The 19,941-nt window shown below is 33.6% G+C and overlaps 1 protein-coding gene across 1 annotated transcript in view; it reads left to right on the forward strand.

Moving 5' to 3' along the window:
- Positions 1–19,941, forward strand: part of ADGRL3 (adhesion G protein-coupled receptor L3) — an 866,124-nt gene that overhangs the window by 385,214 nt on the left and 460,969 nt on the right. Inside the window, exon 5 of the mRNA XM_038556190.1 lies at positions 10,147–10,360. Coding sequence (XP_038412118.1) covers positions 10,147–10,360 — 214 coding nt within the window. The remainder of the gene's footprint in view (positions 1–10,146; positions 10,361–19,941) is intronic.

Raw genomic sequence — 19,941 nt, forward strand, 5'->3', positions numbered from 1 at the left:
TCTTTTTTTTTTTTTTTCAAAGATTTCATTTATTTTTTCATGAGAGATACACACAGAGAGAGAGGCAGAAACACAGGCAGAGGGAGAAGCAAGCTCCATGCAGGGGGATTCGATCCCGGGTCTCCAGGATCAGACCCTGGGCCGAAGGCCGCTCTAAAGTTGCTGAGCCACCCAGACTATCCTATGTGCCACATCTTAATTATCCACTTATTCATCAATAGATATGTAGATTGTTTCTGTGTTTAGCTATTGAGAATAATGCTGCAATGAACATGGAAATGCAGATATTTCTTTGAGGTCCTCCCTTGGAACTCTGAATATATTTTTTATTGCTCTGAATTTCTGCCTAGAAAATTTTATTATTTTTTCTTCTATATTCACATATTGTTTCATCTTTCATGGCCAGATAAAGTTTGCTACCTTCAAAAAATCTTTTTTAAGCACCCAAGCACATGTTTATCACTCCATATTTTTTTTCACTCCATAATTTTTAATCTGTTCTACATAATTCATTGTGCTTTATAATGTTTTAAGCCTGGCATTGATGCACATTCTCTAAGTATAAGCTTCTGGAGTCCCATGGAGACACTTAGAAAGATTCTCAGCAATTTTGCTCTGAATCATCAGTCCATCTGCCCTATCCTGCTCCAGACTTCACTCTTCTCATCTTGTTAAAAGTATCTTGCAACCCTTTGTTTTTTAGCAGTTATGGATACCATCTCTTGGTGTTTGGAACTTAGCACACTCACATTATTAGTCAGTTTTCTACAGATTGTTTTCGAGTTATATTGATGAGGGATAAAATTTCTAAAACTATCAAAATTTTTAAAGATTTTTATTTATTTATTTATTCATAAGAGACACACAGAGAGAGGCAGAAACATAGGCAGAGGGAGAAAGAAGTAGGCTCCCCACAAGGAGCCCAATGTGGGACTTGATCCCGACCCTAGGATCATGACCTGAGCCAAGGGCAGACACTCAACCACTGAGCTATCCAGTTGCCCCTAAGACTATTAAATTTTATGTATCACGTTTATCCATATATACAGGACTATATATATGGATCCTTACATCGGGCCATATATTTATTGATATATTATATTTATATATATATGCATATATGTAGGGTTATCTATGTGTAAAGATATTTATATATTAATATAAAGATATTTATTAAGAGGCATGGCTTTTGTAATTATGGAGGCTGAGAAGTCCAATGATTCACTCTTTTGCAAGGTGGAGGCATGGAAAAGCCAGGGACATTATTCTAGTCCAAACTCAAAGGTCTGAGAATCATCTGAAGCAGTGGTATACGTGTCAATCTGAGTTCAGAGACCTGAGATCTGGAGGGCCACTGATGTTATAGCCCATGTCCAAAGGCCTGAGGATCAGAAGCAACAATGTCAGAGGGTTATAGAAGGTGGATGTACCAGTTCAGACAAGCACTGAGGAAATTCATATGTCTTCTGCCTTTTTGTTCTATTTGAGTCCTCAGAAGATTGGATGATACCACCTAAATTGGTGAGGATGATCATCTTTACTAGTGCAGTGAATCAAATGTTTTTTTTTTCCAGAGATACCATCACAGACAGACCCAGAAATAATATTTTACCAGTCACCTAGGCATCCCTTAGCCCAGTCAAACTGACACATAAAATTGATCATCACACATATTAATTTTTATTATCTTCTTGATTTTTTATGATAACTCTGAAGCTCCTTTTGCTAGATATTGGAATCCCATTCTGTAAAGAACCATCCCTACATCTGAGATAATGCCCAGTCTGGCGGGAAAATTTAAATATCCATGGATTATGTTCAGTAACTCCCAGCAGCCACAGTGTAGGTGATCAATATGCATTGAGAATTACATTAGCGTATCTTCTTTATTTCTTTATTTCTTTTGAATCGTATAATTTCTTTTAAACTTTTTGTTTATCTTGAAATCATGAATTGTACACTTATTTTGAACAGCCAGTTTTGAGTTATTATGAATTGTACTCTTATTTTGAACAGTTTTGAGTTTTTGACATTTAGAAAAAGATTGGGATTATTGTGATATGTGAAATTTGACACAGTTTTAGAACTTTTATCCCTCATAAATATAATTATAATATAATTATATAATTGGAAGACAGTACGGAATGTAATTTTACTGGATGTTGAAAAGTTGTAACAAACTCATTTATTTAAACACTTGCTACATTTTTTATACAGTTTCTGGGTGCACTGTTTCCCTTGAATGCCACCATTTTTGTATAGATATCTTCAAAAAGGAAGATTAATGTTACCCTCATGGTGAAGCTCCATAGGTAAAAAGGATACCTCAGCATATTCTATTGTATGATATTCTACTTATTTTTGCTTTTTATCCCTGTAACTTCAGGAATTTTAAATTCCATGCCTTTTTGGTTTCTTTTTTTTTTTTTTTCCTTTTTGGTTTCTATTTATTTATGTATGTATATATGTATGTATTTATTTGTTTTGCTTTATTTTATTTTGTTTTGTTTTTCGCCCTCAGAACATAATTGCCTTTGGCAATTCCTTCAGGATAGCAGTTTTATTTGTCCCTGTGTTACACTTAATTAAATACTATATCATTTAAATTATATGTATTTTTTTCTGAAATAGAGATGTTGAAATTCAGTGTATTAGATGCTTCCTGGTAACAGATGTACTTTTAAAGAAAGTAGATGATAGGTTGATATTTCATTGGGTTTTAAATGTTATTTTTGCTGCCAAATATTTTGGATTCAATTTTCAGAGCACAGTTTTTAAAACTTGGATAAGCATGCTGGCATGTAAAATGGCACAGAGAAAATACACATATTTAAGAAAATTATGTCATAGGCTCTGTTGAAACTCAAAATTGAGAGTATATGCTTTTTGGCAGCATTGAAGTAATGAAGTATTTTTTTAAAAGTCATTGGCAGGGATCCCTGGGTGGCGCAGCGGTTTGGCGCCTGCCTTTGGTCCAGGGTGTGATCCCGGAGACCCGGGATCGAATCCCACATCGGGCTCCCGGTGCATGGAGCCTGCTTCTCCCTCTGCCTGTGTCTCTGCCTCCCTCTCTCTCTCTCTGTAACTATCATAAATAAAAAAAAAATAAATAAAATAAAAGTCATTGGCAATAAGTAGAATCTAGCCCACTTCCAGATAGTTGTGTCCCTTTCTATAATTAAGAAATGCCTTTAAAATCATTGGCCTTGATCTACAAATAGTTTTACTTCTTTCTTATAAGAAATCAGATCTCTTTCCTTTTCATTTTTAAGTTTTCAAAAGAGCCTTTTTCCGCCTCTTATGATTATTTGCATACAGGAAGAAAATGTTTTTACCACCTATTAGTAATCATTTTTCAGTGCTGAAAACTGTATGTGTATTTACATATATTTACATATAAATTAAATGATAAGATAAAAATATAATAAAATTATATATATATATATAAATCTGGTGGCTTAGTGACGTGATATTTGAGCGAAGGGGTGGTAATCTTAGACTATCTGTGGTCATTCATTCATAATATTTTTCTTTTATTGATTTGGTAATTCTTTAATAACTGTACAAGTTTCAGTGTCCACCTTTAAAACATTTCTTCAGTGACTTGAAACAATAAAGGTTTATCATCTTCCATGATTTCCTTAGGCTAAGAACCTGGGAGTAGTTTGAGTAGTTGATCCTGGCTCAGGATCTCTCATAGAGTTGTAGTTACTTAAAGGGAGGATTTTTGGTGTTTGGAGGTTTGGCCACCAAGGTTCATTACTTGCCTGCCTTACTTGGTTGTCAGAAGAGGGCTCAATTCTTTACCTGGACCTGCACAGTAAGCCTGTGCAGTGTTCTCTCCTAACTGGCTTTGCACAAAATGAGTGATTGAGAGAGGATGGAAACTGTAATGTTTTGTTAATGAATCATACCCACTCATTTCTACCACACCATGTCAATGAGAAGTAAGCACCTAAGTAAAGCCCATATTCAAGGGGAAAATGAATATAAATGGAGGACTAACAAAGAATTGTGAACATATTTGAAAGAGCCATGTGGAGCTCTTTAATAAAACCTATACTCCCTCCCTAGGTTATCTTATCTACTGCTCTGGTTTTAGGTACTACTTTACCATTCTCAAATTTAGAAAGATCTCTTTTCTGAGTCATTAACCTGCATTCAACTTCCCACCAGATTTTTTTTTTTATGACACTATAATGTAGCCAATTGCTTATGCCAGCAGCACGGTAGTTATTTTTGCTACCCTCCCTTTTACCCTTCATGTTCAGCCAATCACCAAATCATACAATTTTTTTTTGTTCCTAAATATAGATCAAATATGTTCCCTGTCATTATTCATTTAAAGCAATCATCTTGTTCTTACTGCTAAAAAAATGGCCTTCTATTTTGCATTTCCTTATCCATTCTTTAAAAAAAAAATCTTTAGTGGATTTAATCTTCCTTAAATTCACAAGATTTGGGTTAAAGCATGAGGATAAAGGAATGGAAAATATACATATAAGCTGTTTTGCTAAGTTTGTATTCACAATAAACAGACATATAGAAGAGGGTGAAGATTTCAGTCTCTGCTAAATGGAGATTAGGCTACAGGCTTTAGTTTTTGAGTGGATTTCTGAAAATGTGGAATAATTCATGGAAAGATGAGATTTGGCAGGCCTGGGTGGCTTGGTGGTTGAGTGTCTGCCTTCAGCCCGGGGCGTGATCCCAGAATCCAAGATTGAGTCCTACATCATGCTCCCTGCAAGGAGCCTGCTTCTCCTTCTGCCTGGGTCTTTGCCCCTCTCTTGTGTGTCTCTCATGAATAAATAAATAAAATCTTGGTTTAAAAAAAAAAAAAAAGGAAAGACGAGATTTGGACAGGGCATTTGAAAACTTGGCTGAAGGAGATGGGTGTGCACATACACATGCACGCGCGCGCCCACACAGTTGATTCATCTGTTCTATAACCAAGTTTCCTTACCTCGAAGCAGTGGTAATTGGTAAGCAGGCTAGTCCATTTAATCAGATTCTTCCTTGAATAGATAACAGAGCCCTTCTCTATGTGACTCAGTAGTATGCTCCTCCAACATTTCTTCAGTGGCCACTGATAATCCCAATTTCTGCATCCATTCACTTCTCTATAGGTACTCCCTGCACTATTTTATGTCCTTACTGTGGTTTTAGCCTATATTCTACTCCTGAATCCAACTGAGAGTCGATTTTTTAAAAGCTTTATTTATTTATATGAGAGAGGGTGAGAATGAGAGAAAGGACAGAAGGGGGAGGGGCAGAGGAAGAGGGAGAGAATCTCACCAACTCTAGGCCCGATGTGGAGTTGCACTTGGGGTTCCATCTCACGACCCTGAGATCACAACCTCAGCCCAAACCAAGAGTCCCACACTTAACCAGCTGGGCCACCGGTGCCCTGACAATTGAACTTTTTAAATTTATTTTTATTTTATTTTTTATTTTTTTAACTTTTTAATTTTTTTAATTGAACTTTTTTGAGTGTTACCCTGACTCCTTACAGTCAACATGTTTGAAATGTAATAAATTATACTGTGTTATGCTCTCAACCCACTAACTGTTTGCCTTTATGTCTGTGTTTAGTGTTATTCTTATCAATTGATACCCTTTCTCTTAAAATCCTTTGTCTCAGTTACCACTCCCTTCTTTGATAGCTCCTCTCCAGTGCTCTAGCTTTATCCTAGCAAGTCTCTGAGCCCTGTACTTGAGGTACACAAAGAATCATTTGACTTGTGTTTGGTCACCAGCTTTTGGCCTCTGGCTCCACCCTCACCCCCCCATCCCTAGTCTGGTTTCTTTGTTATTATCATCCACAGTTCACCAAGGACTTCAGGCATTTTGAGTCAAATATCACCAAGCAGGCTTAACAGTAGGAGCACCCAAAGAAGAGGTTTCAACCACAGAGTGGCTGAGGCCTCAGAAAAGAAAACATGAAAGTGACTTGTGCTGAAACAAGTGGGCAAGAACAGGGAGCTTTTTCTCTTGTTATTTAATCCATTGTCAGGAGCACTTTTTGTTAGATGTGTGTTTGCCATGGAACCTGGGTATTTGCTGAGGCTCCTGCCATCTTTAGTAGAGAAGCTTCATTTCATCCGTATTTCCTTGATTTCATGATCAGTGGCTAGTTCCATAGTGCGGCATCCTGCCCGGTTACCAGATTTTACATCTGAAGTTTCCCCAATTTATTTAGCGAATACCCATTATACATCTAATGATGATACTCTGTTCCTTGTTATAACAGATTAACTCATAGACTAAAAGTGAGAAGGAGTTCAAGAGTATGCCTTCTTTGCCCCCAATTTTTTTCCTACAGCTACTTCACAATGCCCGATGCAGTGTTACCTTAGTAAAACATGTAATAGCCAGTTTCACAGACTATCCTGCATTTGAATTGACATTTCCCATGTCTTACTTCTTTTCTCTACTAAGCAAAATCTCTCAATTCGTAGCATAATAAATGAATGGTTAAAAAAAACAACAACAACAAACATTTAACTTAAACATTTTTTCCATTGGAATTTGGTTGCTGATTAAAGCATTTTGCAATATAATTAAAAGTAATTTAAATAGCTAATTAGATAATGTTATAGTTTCCAGTAATACATTCCTTTAAACAAAGCATCCATCATTTAGGAGTGTAATTTATCACCAGGTTACTGATACAAATGCAATTATGTGTTAAATGGAAGAAAGCATCCACAAAATCAACTCTGGCTTTCTGTAAAAATTGCCATATACATAACTTTTGTGAAACTCTTACAAGGTCAAAAGAGATACATGGAAAATTTTGGCCTCCATATTTTAGTTGACTTTACAACTGTCTAGTGTCTGGTTCTAAATCATATTTTTGACAGTAGAGAACCAGAATAAAGCTTGCTCTATGTACACATGTTTTGACAAAAATTGACTGATGAGTTTAATTAACCAAATTGTCCACTTAGTCAGACACATGCTTTAACTGTATGATTTGCTTATTTGTTTTGTTTCCTTATTAAATTAACTTGTTTCTCAACTTGATTTAACTGTTTAAGTTAAAATATAGCCAGATCAGTTATTGTTTGGAAGCAGTTTCAATGTTATTTTAAAAATAGTTATACCAAAGTTAAGAAACAAATTTCCTTTTAGCAAATGCTAAAACACTTCCTGGAAAATTCTGATTTCAAAAACTGTTTATTAAAACCAAAAATAAAAACCAGAGAGACAAAAACAACCTCTATGGTTCCATTTAAACTGACCTAAGTTATGAAACTGGATCCCCAAATTGGAATATTTTTATTATTCAATGATTTCATTACTTAAAACACTAAGTGCATTAATGAAAATATCTTTATCCTTGAAAACACAAATCTCACTTTTTTTTTTTAGAAATCTCACTATTAAAAAGGACATCTTGTTTTAAAAACCATCTAATTTCAGAATGATAGATAAACAAGGATATTTTATTTTATTTTAGGAACAATAGACATGCATATCTCAGAAATTCAGTGTCTCTCTATTGTGGGAATACCCTGTCAAAATGTTGACTCAAGAGCAAACTTGAAAATAATGTTACAACTAACCTCTAATTATGTTAACTCTGATGAATGCTTTGGATGTGGTAGATTCTTCTGTTTGTGTATGCATGAGTAAAAGGGAGAGAGAATGAGAGAGGGAGACAGAGGGTGAGCAAGCACAAAGAAGATGTTGAATAACAGCCAGACTGGAATTACCTGTATGTGCTGCTTGAGAACTTTGAGGGACCTGCTCAAATCTTCTGCATGTGGTGTATGGTATAGTTATAGCTTTTCTGAAACAATATAGAAATAAGGTAAAAACTAATGTCATTCTCGTTTTTGAAATAGTAGTTATGGTTTCACAAACTAAACCAATCTTCTCTTTCTTTACCTCCACTCTATTTTCACTTCCTTTTTTCTCTCCTCCCTTCTTTTATTTTCACATTACATGCTTTTGAAAAAGCCACAAAAAAAGTTGCATATATTTATGTAAGTGCATATTTTTATATATGTACACACTAGGGCATTAAGCAAATATTAATACGTATATATAGCTATCATGTATGTATCTATAATTATTTCTCTTATGTAGGAATAAGATGCCTAGAAATCTACTTATTAGATGATTGGTAAACACTTAATTTACAATTTCAAGTATATGCTTTTAAAAGAAAACTTGAGTTTTTACAATTAAACATTTGGCTTTATTTATTTATTTATTTATTTATTTATTTATTTATTTATTTATTTAAGATTTACTTATTTATTTACGATAGACACAGAGAGAGAGAGAGAGAGAGAGGCAGAGACACAGGCAGAGGGAGAAGCAGACTCCATGCAGGGAGCCTGACGCGGGACTCGATCCTAGTCTCCAGGATCACACCCCCTGGCCAAAGGCGGCGCTAAACTGCTGAGCCACAAGGGCTGCCCAAACATTTGGCTTTATTTTTTTATTTTTTTAAAGATTTTATTATTTATTTATTCATGAGAGACACACAGAAAGAGAAGCAGAGACATAGGCAGAGGGAGAAGCAGGCTCCATGCAGGAAGCCCGATGTGGGACTCCAACCTGGGTCTCCAGGATCACACCCTAGGCTGAAGGCAGAAGCTTAACCACGGAACCACCCAGGCATCCCAACATTTGGCTTTAATAATGTACTGATTATGTTCACAATCTTCGAGTGGGAAACTTAAACTTCACATGAAAATATGGTGATTCCCTGTATATAAATGAAATAAATATGTTCTGCAAACATCTAAAATCAAACAACAGATTTAAAAGAACATATTTGCTGCAAATATAAAGGATTAATTTAAAAATTTTTCTCATTATATAAATAGCTATTTTACAATAGCAAACCATGTATAAATGTGAGCATGCAATTCATAAATAAAAGGAATGTGACAGGTTGATTAACATGAAAATGTGTACTACTGTGTAAACAGAATATTGTAAAATTTGTAAAAAGGATATTGTATCATTACTTGTCTACTACATTGGTAAAATTTAAAGTAATTCGGAATGTGTTGTTTTGAAATGAAAAGTGCTGCTGATAGAACTATACATCTTTATTAAGTCTTTTGGATATCTAGTTGTTGATTTTTGACAAATTTGAAATACATTTCCCCTTTGATCCATTGATTTCATTTATAAGACTATACCATAACATATATTAGGATAATTATATCTTTTCTAAAATATTATAACTAAGATACACAAATATGTTTACTTCTTCACGATATTATGACAAAAACACTTGGGCATTCCCAAATGCCCATAAACATAAGATCAATTATATAATCTTTATAGGTATATATAATGCAATCATTAAAAATGAGGAGTACAATACAGAAATGAAAAGAGATGCCCATTAAAATAATAAATAAAATAAATCAAGGTATCAAACAACATGTGTAGTATGATACTACCTGAATAAAATATAAAGAGTGGTGGGAGGAAACATATAAAATGTATTTGTATTTCTGTAGAAAATTGTAATAGGAGGGTCGCCACAATGCTGATTGGTTTTCTCTTGACAGTGGGGGAAAGTGTGTGGAGGGAGCTAACGGAAAATTTAGTTTTTTCCATACAAAGCTCTATTGTTCTTAAAGAACACTTAGTACAATTAAATTATAAAGTATGCTGATCATGGTATTACTGAAAAATGAAACCATGTTTGAGAATTGAAATGGAATCCTTAAGATTATATAAATTCAACAAAAATGCAATTTCTTGGTAATAGTTTACATAAAACAAAGCAATGCAAAACACACACAGATACCCCTGAGGTTTACCTGAGGAATCTTTCTCTACAAGCTGGCTAATAGTTCTATATGGTCTTTACCTCACGTACCAGCCAAAGTTTTAGAAAATCCAGGTTTTTTTTTTTCCTTTCATTTATAAGAAAACTATTAGATAGGGTTTTATGAAATAGCTGTTATTCTTAGATTTTTAAAAATCCTGTAAAGTTGTTGAAGTGAGAAATATTCTATTTTAATTAAAATTGTTAATTGCAACCAGTTTATTTTTTGGTATTAGTACTTGGTGTTAGTATTTTCCTCAAACACTAGAAAAGCAAACACATGTATTCTTCCTTTGTATGTAATAAAGATGACTTATATTTCTTCCTCCTCCTTCCGGTAGCTTTCAGCCGTGCCCCAATTCCGATGGCTGTGGTTCGCAGAGAGCTCTCCTGTGAGAGCTACCCCATAGAGCTCCGCTGTCCAGGAACAGATGTCATCATGATAGAAAGTGCCAACTATGGGAGGACTGATGACAAAATTTGTGACTCTGACCCTGCTCAGATGGAGAATATACGATGCTATCTGCCAGATGCCTATAAGATTATGTCTCAAAGGTATGATACTTCTAATAATCTTTTCTTTATGCATTTAACATAAACTCTCATAAATGTGTGTGACATATTGAGCACAGGTAAGAACACAAATAGCATTGTATATTTTAGAATAATATGAATTACTTTTTCAATATCACACTGTTTTCCCATATCACTAAAGTGCTAGTATTAGAGATTGCAAATGGTATTTGGAAATTATTAAAGTTTATTAGATTAGTTATCAGGTTTAATGGTCTATCCTGACTTTTCTAGAACTAGGCTAAATAGATGAGAAACTAAATTTATATTTCACAGTTTTCAAAAACAGACCTTTCTAATTTTCTCCGGAAATTACAGAAATATTATTTTACTGCTAATAAATATTTTCTCTTAATGTATGAAAATAAAAACTAATAGGCAATCTTTATAACAATTAATCAAAATGTAGTAAAAGGCTATTGATTAATAATTAGTTGGCCTTGGAAAAACAATGAAGAAAGTATTGCTTTGTTATCTAGAATGTAATGTCATTCTTTTAAGCTATTCAAAATATTATCATATTCAAATAATGTAAATGAAGGTATCATATAATATCATTGGATAAAGAAAAGACAGTCTTCAATTCTATAGAGATTGGTCAATGGGAATCCATAAGAAGGTTTAAATTATACTAAAATTCCTTGATAAATTAAATATCAGATATCTCTCTTTTTTAAAAATTTATTCATAAGAGACAAACAGAGAAAGAGAGAGAGAGAGAGAGAGAGAGAGAGGCAGAGACCCAAGCAGAGGGAGAAGCAGGCTTCACGCAGGAAACCCGGCATAGGACTCAATCCCGGGTCTCCAGGATCAGGCCTGGGCTGAAGGCGGCGCTAAAGCGCTGAGCCACCCTGGCTGCCCTCAGATATCTCTTAAATATTTGTTCAGTATTAGCATGACTTCTCAGAAATTAGTGAAGTCATTCATTTAAAATAATCCTTCATACTTTATGACTACATGCTTACAAAGAAATGTTAAAATAATCAGTAAATTACTTATTTAGTGAATTATTTTTTTCATTAGGATTTCTACTTAGCCATTTCTTCAATTATTTAAGGAGTTCTTAAAATATGGGAAGTCATAGCATATGTAAAAATAAACTTACAGTTTTAAGTATATAAAAGTAAAAACGATAGTTCTCAAGGATTATCTTTCTTGTGCTTGAGAAAGTGCATTATTTTTAGCCTTTTGTCTTCTCGATGGTTGAAATTCTAATATGTATGTTTGTGTGTGTTTAACATATTGATAGTATCTTTTTAAATAAATTACTTTTCTATAAATTATTAATAGAAATTATAGCATGCCAGGTTTGTGATGACCAAGACATCTGATAATGGCCTCTCAAGGAAAATCTAAGGACTTTTGTTTACCTAGTTCTAAAATGCTAACTCATGCTAAGGTGAATATTAGTGAAAAATAAGATTTCAAAATTAGGGATTTCATTTGATAGAAGTTTGGTTGCATTTCGTTCTTCTCTTATGTCTCTTTTCATTGTTATCTCTCATTGTGTGTCTCTTCTTGTCATACATTTGACGTGCCTCCAACTATGGTTAAATTCTCTGATGTTGTGCCTAAAAGAAGTCTGATTACTTTATTGTGTTAGGTGTTATAATGGTCTGTCCTGTGTTGTTTTCCATGATTAGTGTGAAGGCACTGTAGCTAAATTGTTATTTTATTTTACTTATTTCTATCAGACCAACAAACAAAAATGGATTCTTTGAATCCATTTGAGGTGTGGGTTGAGGAGGAAATTCTGCTTTTCTGTGATTAACTTTTCATTTTAAATGTAGCAGAAGCATTAACTGCACTAGCTCTTTGATCTCTTTGTGATTTTCATTGAAATTGTTTTAATCCTTTTATTGATATTATTAATGGCTCCCAAAATAAGCCCTTAATCTTATAATTATTGCAAAAAATAGTTACAATGGATCCTCTCAAGCTGTTGAATTATATGGGATGTGTCTCTAAAGTGACAAATCGGCAGAGTAAAATTGCTTTAAGCACCCTGAGTGAATCATTTGTGGAAGCCCCCCTGGTGGTTTCTCAAGTAAGAATTGTCAGCTGAAATAACTGTGGTTAATTCTGTATGGAGGCAAGTTCTTGGGTTGCATTTGGACCACTAAATGTACTACAGTTGTCCAAAATAAATGCTTTTGACTCTTAGAGAGAAGAAATCAGGTTCCATCTTGTAAATTCCCAGGAGATGAGATGGCCATGCCTGCTTCAGCTGCTTTATAATTAATGAACTTTCACTGCCACGCTAGTGACAGCATGTTAAATAATGCTAATAACTTCTAATTATGATATGGATGTGTCTTATTAATAATGATATGGACAGTTTAAATAATGCATTTGAATGAAAATTATACTGGAGAAACTTTTTTTCTAAAAGATACTTAGTTAATTATTGTTTTCTTCCATTTAAATTTCTCTAAAGACATTGTGTAAGTGTCTAAGCATTTTTAAGCATGTCTGTAGATCAGAGGTGTAGTATTACAAAATACAAAATGTTTTTGCATATCCTTATATAACCTTGTTAAAAAGAGTTCATAACTTGCTTTAGCCTCATAAATTAGACAGATGTCACAGGCAAGGATGGATGTGAAATAGTATTCAGGTAGATATTTGAAAACACATTGAACAAATATATAGATAAAACTATAATAAAATGTTAGTTTTATGTGAAAAGTTGGGAACTTGGATTAAAAGGATAAGACATTGATTTCCATGTTTTTCCCCAGTAAAACTATGCAATCTGAAATCTGCTCTAAGGAGCCAGATTCCTCAGTGCCTTTCAGATTATACCTTGTGCTCTCGAATCCAACTGTGTTCTTAAGGCATTTTGCCCTCGTCATCTCTGAATGTTCTACGCTTTTCCTCTCCTTTCATTTTCTTACTAGAAGACTTCCTGAAATATCAGAATACATTTCTTTATCTGTTTTGGAACTTTTATTCTCACTCACTTGTTATCATCTACATCTTCTTTATTGCATCTAAACATTAATTAAACCCATATTATCGCACCTTAGACAGGTTGCCTTTTCTAAAGTAAATCAATAGGCTTCTAGAGGACAGACTTTCTGTTGATTTTACCTAAAACTAATTTTTTTTCTAAAACTAATTTTTGATGTTTAATGATCTATGAGTGAATAAATAAACATGCTCTCCGATTATATTTTTGGCACTTAAAACCTTTCTTAATTCTATTATCTGAGTGATTTTTGTTTTTTCTTATTTTATATTTACATACTTCAGAGTGTTTAAAAAATGGTACATATAGCTTTATGATCTAAATGTGAAAATGACTGTTGGCAACTGATAACTCCAGAAATTTTACATTTTGAATTCAGCTGAGGTTTCATGTTATCTTCAGCTATTAAGGAAAATATTTCCATTTTTAACTCCACCAACACTTAAGATTCCACAAGATACACCATGACAACTCTAGAGTTGGGTGGATAAATAAGCGAGGCTTGGTTTCTGCCCACAAACCTATAGTTTTTTTGGCAGATAAAGAACCAACAGCTAGATTATTTGCTCAGTATTTTATTTTTATTTCATTTATGTTTATTGAGGAGTTAAAAAAAAAAGGAGGAAAGCTCTTTTAGCGTTTAATAATATTGAAGAGTTGTTCATGGGAGAGGAAATGTTGAGTTGGTCCTTGAAGGAAGGTTCCGGTAGAACCAGAAGAGATCAAAGTAGTATTAGATATATAAGTAGCTGAGCACCAAAAATAACACGAGGGGACTGTTTCCCTTCAATAAAACCTCGTCCATCCTATTCTGTCTTGGTTTCAAAAGCTTATTGGTGCCTGCTGTGCACTCTTTAGTCCTTCCAAAGCCTCTTCGAAATGCACCACTCCTCGAGGCTAGCTCCCCACCAACCTCCCCATAGATCAGTGTGTTTGCTCTTAAGAAACATTGATAATTTGATGAGAAACTAGCTTGATGCTATCCCCCTTTTCAATTCAAGTCCTATGGGAATTCTTTTTAGTAGCTAGACACAAATTCCATCAAAATGTGGGAAATCTGAATATCATAGGATTCATGCCAGCTTTTTGGACATGCATTTTAAATATGTGGTATGACAGTTTACGTTATGTAGAATTGGCTCTATTTTAAATTGAAAAAAAAAACATTTGTGAACAGGCATATATGTATGTGTATATAGTGGGCATTTGTTGAGGTATAATATACATATGGAAAATTGCACATATCATTAATCTGTACAGCTCAATGAATTTTCACAAACCAAGCTTATGCAACTAATAACCAGATGAAAACATAGAATGTTAACGGCACTTCAGATATACTCTGCACCAGCCATAGTCCATCCCCCTCTGCCCCAAGTTTTGCCAATGTTGAGTTTTCTAATACCTTTAATCAGTTTTGCCCATCTTATAATTTAAATAAATGAATTCATATAGCATATGCTTTTTGGTGTCTGGCTTCTCTCATTCATTGCATTCTTTTTTGCATATAACAGTATTGAAGCATTTTATATACCATACAATCCACTCATTTGAAGTGTATCATATTTTACATAAATTTACCAGTTTGCCAAGTGATGCAATATCCCCATAAATGAGTTTTAGAATATATCCATCACCACATTAACATCCTGATGCCCATTACTGGTAATTCCCATCTCCTTCCCACACCACTCAATGACTAATGTATTTTCTGTCCACATTTCTATTCTTAATGCTTTGTGTTCTAGGCTAAAAAGTGAATATTTAAAATAAAGTTAGATGTAGTGGGCATTTCAGTGGGGACAGTATCAGAGAAATAACAGTTATTTCTGGAAGCATGAATATAAATACGTTGCTTACTTTTTGAATTTTCTTGGAATCAAAGATCATAATCTAGACATTTAACAAATAGCCTCTTTAGAGTTTCCTATCTAGTAGAGATGTCAAATATATAAAGTGGGATGATTTTTTTTCACACTTAAATGAGTCATCTAAGTTTTACTTTTCATCTCCTACCAGCATTTTAGCAAGTTAACATTGTTGCATGTCATAGTCACATGCAGAAAAAGAGTGGGTGAGGCAGTGAGGAAGGGAAGAAGGGAGAAAGTTTCTCACCTTTCTGAAAAAGTTATATTTTAGTTTATATCAGTACCACTGCAGGGGATTTTATAGCTTACAAAAAGATCTTGGCTTTTGTTGTATTCAATCCTGGTGAAGTTCAGAATTCTTACAATAGCAGTCAAAGAAGAAATGTCAGTGGCATTTTTTGTGTGTACAAAACTGAGTAAACCTTCTGCAATATACACGAGTGTTACAATTTGAGTATTCTCCTCTTGCTCCTTTGGCAGAATTATTAATTATATCTTATGTTTCTCTTATGAATTATAACAGATCAAAAATAATCCCTTATATTGGAGTTTTCCATTGAATACATGTTCTATGCAGTAAAAACAACAACAAAAACAGATGGTCATAGAAACTATAATATATAACTCGTTGCCTTCAGAATTACCAGTTTTGTGCACATTTATTTTTTTCTTTTTTTTCTTTTTTTTTTAATTTTTATATATTTATGATAGTCACACAGAGACAGAGAGAGAGAGAGGCAGAGACACAGGCAGAGGGAGAAGCAGGCTCCATGCACCAGGAGCCCGATGTGGGATTCGATCCCGGGTCTCCAGGATTGCGCCCTGGGCCAAAGGCAGGCGCTAAATCGCTGCGCCACCCAGGGATTCCCTTTTGTGCACATTTATTTAAAAAATAAAGAAAAGAAAAGGAATGAAGGAAGGAAGATAATTCCCATTACCAAAGCCAAAATATAGAGAAAATGGAGAAGCTGGGAAGTTCCTGTCTGGAAGACACTTATCTCTTCGTTTAATATTTCAGCCCATTTCTATTCTGAGAATATATTTTGATAATGTCCTACTAAAATGCTTGCTAGTGCTTCTTGCTATTCATTTAAATATGAATGAAATTATGTTATATATGTGTGCTTTGAAATTTAAGAATTTAGTAAGTGATTAAAATAGCTCAGGATGGGTTAGGATAAAAGCTAAAGGGTGTTGTGTTGGTTGTCTCTTCCAGACCTTGGGGAATATTAACCCTTCCTGCAAAGATTCTCAAAGTGTGGTTCATGGAAATTTGGAATTCCTGAGATATTTCCAGGGATTCCACAAGGTCAAAACTATTTTCATAACAATACTGACTCGTAATTGCCTTTTTCATTGTATTAAACATAGGCACTGATTGTGCAAAAGCAGTGGTAAGTAAATCTGATGTCATCTTAGCAGGGAGCAAGACAGAAGCAATAATGTACTTTAAAAAATTTCTGTTTAAATTTGTAACGTGGTACATAATATTATATAACCTACATAAACTGAGAGTCTTTGAGAATCTTAATAATATTAAGAGATAAAGAGGTCATGAGATAAAAGGGTAGGGCAATTAATGTTAGAGTAAATTTCTTTTTCATTTCTACTCATGGCTGAACATTAGTTATGTATTGTCTTCATGATTTTTACAGTGTATAATACTCATTGTTTGTTTTTCTTCATTGTTTTAAAATCTGGAGTTTTATTTTTATCGAAGTATAGTTGATACACAATATTATATTAGTTTCAGGTGTACCATATAGTGATTCAACAATTATATATGTTATGAAATGCTCACACAGTAAGTGTACTCACCATCTGTCACCATAAAAGTCGTTACAATATTATTGACCTAACATGCACATTTGATTTATAAAATATAAGAATCTTTTTTTTTTTTTTTAATTTATAGTAAATGATCATGTTAGTTTTTTCCCCACCTCCAGCTTTTTAGATACTTTCATACTTTGTGGTCAGTCTGTAGAACTTGATATCTTCTGGGAAATACTTAGAAAAACCACCATGGAAAGATAAGGTTCTGAAAAGGAGAGGATATAGGATAAAAATACTATAGTAATCATCTTCAGTATAGCTTCAGTTCATATGGGAAAGAATGAAGCAGATTATGAACATAAATTCTGTTACTGATTAATTGGGTTCCCCAGGACTCTTCAGGAAGTAAGTTATAGGGAATCTGGGTGAGTCAGCGTTTGAGCATCAGCCTTCAGCCTAGGGTGTGATCTTGGAATCCAGGATCTTGTCCCACATAGGGTTCCCTGCATGGAGCCTGCCTCTCACTCTGCCTGTGTCTCTGCCTCTCTCTCTCTCTGTGTCTCTCATGAGTAAATAAAAGATCTTAAAAAAAAAAGAAAAATATTTTCCTTTTTTAGTACATCAGAAAAAGCCAGTGAAAGATTAAAATCCATCCATAATTTATAGAATTCAACTAATCTATGGGTTAATGAGGAATAAAGTTTTTTTTTTTTTTTTTTTGAGGAATAAAGTTTTAATAAGAAACCGATTTTACAAAATTGACCAATATAGTTGATAGTTACATTTTTAGGAAGATATCCTTTCCTTGCCTGCTGATTATTTAGGCATTTTACCTCTAGCTAGAATTTCAATATTTAGGGTATAATATGCTTGTATATACATTTGTTATATTTGAGATATATTCATTTGTTATTGGTAATAATAATAATACTTTTTTGGTAATAATAATACTTATTTACATTTATTGTGTGCTTTTTACTTGCCATCAACTCTGATAAAGAATTCACCTTTATTAGTTCATTAATTCCTCCCCATAACACTAAGCAATACCTACTGTTAACACTCCCATTGTACCAATGAGGTAGTTAACTACCGTAGACATTTACTTGCTGAAGAATTTATTTTAAATCAATACAGTGTCTTATTTGAGAGATTTGAGGCTTTGTTCATTATAGCAAGGGTGATAAAATGATAAAATATTACAAACAGTTAAGAACTGTGCTCTTGATCATGATCATAATGGTGAGAAAAGAAACTCATGATTTCTTAGGCAAACATTGAACCAAATAGTGGAGTGGTTTGGCTCAGGTTTTATCCACATCTAATTACAGCCATACACAAATTTTCATTATTGAAGTTTTGGATAGAAATAATTTAATTATTGTGAATCTGAAACTCTCCAGACTCTTGCCTCTTTTTTATTTGAATCAATTGTGTTTATAAAGTGTTTTAGGTAATGTAATGCTTCTTGGAAAAACAAGCACTGATAGAATAGAGCTGATTGTATTCCTCATACTAAAGATTTCAGCTGTAACCATGTATAAGCAAAATTTTTTTTTCAGAACGTCCTGTAAGTCAGAGAATGTTCTAAGTACTTTATATGAATCAACACATTTAATGTTTCCCTTACTCCTGAGAAATGGATACTATTGTCATTTTTCACTGATGTTGCAAGTAAGGGATAGAGAGTTTAATTAACATCCAAAAGTTATATGGTGTTATCTGCAAAGCTGAAATTTTAACCTCAGCAATCCACCTCCAACATCCATGGTAACTGTTGCAGTCCATCCTCTGTCTAAAATGTGCAGTATTTTTAATAAAAGACACTAACCTAGAAAACAAATATGAACCTGTCTCTGTTACTGAAAAAATATACACGTGTGTATATGTTTGTGTGTGTGTCCACCTACCCCCAACGTACACTATTAGTGGTTGCTTATCTTACTAATATACAAATAATGAAAACATGGCATGGAGCTTATTAAATTATGTGGCATTTATTTATTTTCTGCCTTAGGATAAATTTTGGGCAAAAACATTTGAGTACTTGTGATGAAATGTTTAGTTTTAAAAAACCTATGAGATAAGATTTTGTTTTTAACATTTTGGACTTCGTGGTGACAATTATTGACAGCAATACTTCAGTAAAAAACATATTGGTTATAATGGAGAATGAGTTGAAATTTGTATGGTATGTGGAAATAAGAAAACATGGTTGTCATTTAATACGTAAATTATGGAACAGAGAAGGCTCATGAGTTACAAACTAAATATATCACATGAGTACTTTGAAATATTTGTAAATGAGAAAATGTATCATGCCAGCCTTCCCTTAATTAAACTTGAGTATAAGTAACAGAATCCATTAAAATTTCTAATGTTTTATATAATGAGATTTTAGATGGCATAAATGTTCACAAAGCTTTTTCTAATAAGTTATAAAGATGAAAATGGATTTTATTTTTACCACACTATACTAACTTTGTTTTATTATATAATCAGTTTATGCTTCCTTAGTATTTTTGTTTTATTTTTCATATCTTGTGAAAATTTGATTATGTGGGATTCCTGGGTCTCAGCGGTTTGTCGCCTGCCTTCGGCCCAAGGTGTGGTCCTGGTATCCAGGGATCAAGTCCCGCATTGGGCTCCCTGCATGGAGTCTGCTTCTCCCTCTGCCTATGTCTTTGCTTCTCTTTCTCTTTGCGTCTCTCATGAATAAATAAAATCTTTAAAAAAAGATTTGATTATGCTAAAACCATTGCTAAATTTGCCTCCATGAATATTCTGCTAGCCACAAGCTTTAGTTGATTCATTGTTTCTTTATTATTAAAAATGTTATCAAATAAGTCTAAATGTCGGGGGGGGGGTGAGAATATTACCAAGTATAGTTAGTAAATCATTCTGTGCAATACATTTTGAATCTTTCCATTATGTGTTGATGTGAAATG

The sequence above is a fragment of the Canis lupus genome, chromosome 13 (assembly GCF_011100685.1).
Source record: "Canis lupus familiaris isolate Mischka breed German Shepherd chromosome 13, alternate assembly UU_Cfam_GSD_1.0, whole genome shotgun sequence".
Classification (NCBI taxonomy): Eukaryota; Metazoa; Chordata; class Mammalia; order Carnivora; family Canidae; genus Canis; species Canis lupus.